General features: G+C 30.2%; 1 protein-coding gene across 4 annotated transcripts in view; it reads right to left on the reverse strand.

Moving 5' to 3' along the window:
• Positions 1 to 1,736: 1,736 nt before the first annotated feature.
• LOC111699437 (phospholipid phosphatase 3) overlaps positions 1,737 to 2,903 on the reverse strand; it is a 20,413-nt gene continuing 19,246 nt past the window's right edge. For 2 of the 4 annotated variants that reach the window (XM_023470117.1, XM_023470114.1), the window contains 2 exons: positions 2,616 to 2,689; positions 1,737 to 2,068 (listed from right to left, as the gene is read on the reverse strand). In XM_023470117.1, the coding sequence (XP_023325885.1) occupies positions 2,023 to 2,068; positions 2,616 to 2,689 (120 nt within the window). In that variant the 3' untranslated portion in view covers positions 1,737 to 2,022. The other 2 variants (XM_023470115.1, XM_023470116.1) reach the window with 2 other exon arrangements.

Below are 2,903 nucleotides of genomic sequence, written 5' to 3' on the forward strand. Positions count from 1 at the left end.
CAATACTCTTTTCTGAACAATACTCTTTTCTGAACAATACTCTTTTCTGAACAATACTCTTTCTGAACAATACTCTTTTCCATGAAAAATTTCGATCATTCACAAAAATTTCAGTCATTCAAAAAAACGATGCCCATCTCTACCCCCTCAACCTTCTTTAACTTATTGAATGAGATAAAAACAAATATCTTCTTTGAATAAACGATATCTTTACAGAATGTTTTCCTTAAAACATAAATCAGAAATTTCCTGTATGATGTAAAGTAATTTATGATCCATGTAAGAATACTGCAGGGTTACCCGCAAAGAATGAGACTTAAGCAACGACTTTAAATTACAGGATTCAATCCTACTCCCTTGTTTCGCTCCATTTCCTTTTTTCGCTCAATTTCCTTGTTTCACTCCATTCTTGGTTTGCGTTACTCCATGATTTTGCCTTTGCATTCATTCAATAATCGTAGGCTTTCAGGGGCTTGATTTTTAAACACGAGTGTAGTTAGCATTTTCTTTTTCATATTACTTAAGAATATAAAACTAGCCCTGTATATGATGTACATACAAAGAGAATAGAATATATATTAGAGGGGAATTTACTAGAAAAAAGTGTAAAACGGCCATTTTGTTGTACTGTTTCCATACTGCAGGAATACTTCACATATTTATGCTATATAACCTTTTGGGCCCTGGAATATCATTTTATAGAAAATCTAAAATTAATATTAAAAGAAAACAAATTATGAAATAGGCTGGTTTATAATTGACCAATGATCATTTAACATAGACTCTGTGCATTTCATTTTACAAACGATGATTTTTCGTTATAACTATAAATCAAATGATGTTTTTTTATTCACCTAATTCATTGTAAAGTTTATTTAACAGCTTTAAAAATTCGAAATTGAAATGGATAGTCTTGGGAACATACTGTATTAAAGTATTCTACTGCATATAATTTGTGAACATTTATATGAGTTGTACACTTTGAACTCCCTTTCAGGCTGAAAGGGACTGAAAAAATTCATACCGAGAGATTCCCTAAATTCCCCTATATATATTCTATTCTCTTTGTGTACATAGTACACTTGTACGAGGGGATTTTATTAACAACTTTTCTTAAGACTTTTTTTCCGCAGACTTAAATTACTGAGTTCAAATTTCCCGAGACTTAGGACTTTTTTCCTAGGTTTTTCTTTTCCTCGGATATATTTTCTTCAGGACTTTTATTCCTGAGATCTTATTTCCTGAGACTTTATTGGCAGCCCCCATACTATTTTAGGAAAAAAAGTCCCAGGAATCCAAAACACAGGACTTTATTTCCAGTGACATTTTTTCCAAGGACTTGAGAAAATTCGAAATTTTTTGCATAGTTTTTATTTCCAGAAACTTTTTTTCCCGGGACTTTTTTTACATAGATTCCACTGGAAGCGAACAATAAAAAACCAGCCTACGAGGAGTAAAGAGAAGTTTTATCCGTACTTACACATTTTATCAAAATCGTCAAGGCCAAATCAGAGTACTTAAAACGTCGAAATGTCTTCGGTCGATTTTTATAGATCCAAATACAAAATGAGGATTTATAATGTATATATCAAACTCGATCAGTAGTGCATAAGATTTTTATTCAAGAATAATATTTAAACGATTATTACAATTTCCAATTTCAATTTTCTGCAGAATATATATCTAGAGATCATAGATATGTATATCTATATATGTATATTTCTATATAATAGATTCAAGAACTAAGTAAAGTTGCTCAAACAAATAATTCGTTTACAGAGTGATTTCCATTTTTTCAATTAAATGTGATGCAAAGTTTTGATGTTTACAGGTCTAGGATTATTTGTGATTTTATAAATTCTAAATATAACGAAATATAACAACGTTATAAGACGACTTTCGGAAACTTCACAGTGAGAAAATGGCGCTATACTGCGTACTGTTATACAATTTTTTGCGCCAAAACATCTGATCATATCATCACAATCTTCTTCTCTTTAGCTCAGTGATCGCTTAATTGACTTAGGCCATGTTTATCTCTTTGAGTTCCCTTTCTCTAGATGTTTCTCTAAAATAAAACAATACCAGAAGTGTTCTGCCAAAAACAATGAACAAAATTGTTAGACAAAATTAAAATTTGACAATGAAATTGAGGCTTTGACACAAAATCTAATTTTCTAATCCCTTTATCTTTGCAACCCAATTACATACCCTAATTGAAACTTCAAATTATGATTTCTGTTAGATCAAATAAACTACGATTAGAATATTAAAGATTTACACCATCAGGTTACAAAGATATAAATATTAGAAAGTTTAAGTTTGTGGCAAAGACTCAATCCCTTTGTATTTTTAACTATACTTTATCTAGGAATATGGATAGTTTATAAACTTAGTTTAACTCTTGACCTCAATTTTTATTTGAGCATGGGTTAAGATGTCGTCTTAGAAATAAATAGTTTTTATCCGAAGAAAGGTATTTTTATGAGAAAAATATTTATATCAAGGTTTTTCAAATTGGGAATTTTGATAGGAAGACGATAATTCCAACAATTTTTCTTATAGGTTACAATGAATCTATGTACATTGTTGTACATTGTACATAATTTCCTTACCTAAACTTGTCAGCAATGAATTTCTGCGTTGAAGGACCAGTTTCATTCATATCATCAGTTTCATTCTCATCATCCTTTAAACATTCATATCATCAGTTCCATTCTCATCATCCTTTAAACATTCATATCATCAGTTTCATTCTCATCATCCTTTAAACATTCATATCATCAGTTTCATTCTCATCATCCTTTAAACATTCATATCATCAGTTGCATTCTCATCATCCTTTAAACATTCATATCATCAGTTCCATTCTCATCATCCTTTAAACATTCATATCATCAGTT

Source organism: Eurytemora carolleeae, unplaced genomic scaffold (genome assembly GCF_000591075.1).
Source record: "Eurytemora carolleeae unplaced genomic scaffold, Eaff_2.0 scaffold314, whole genome shotgun sequence".
Lineage (NCBI taxonomy): Eukaryota > Metazoa > Arthropoda > Copepoda > Calanoida > Temoridae > Eurytemora > Eurytemora carolleeae.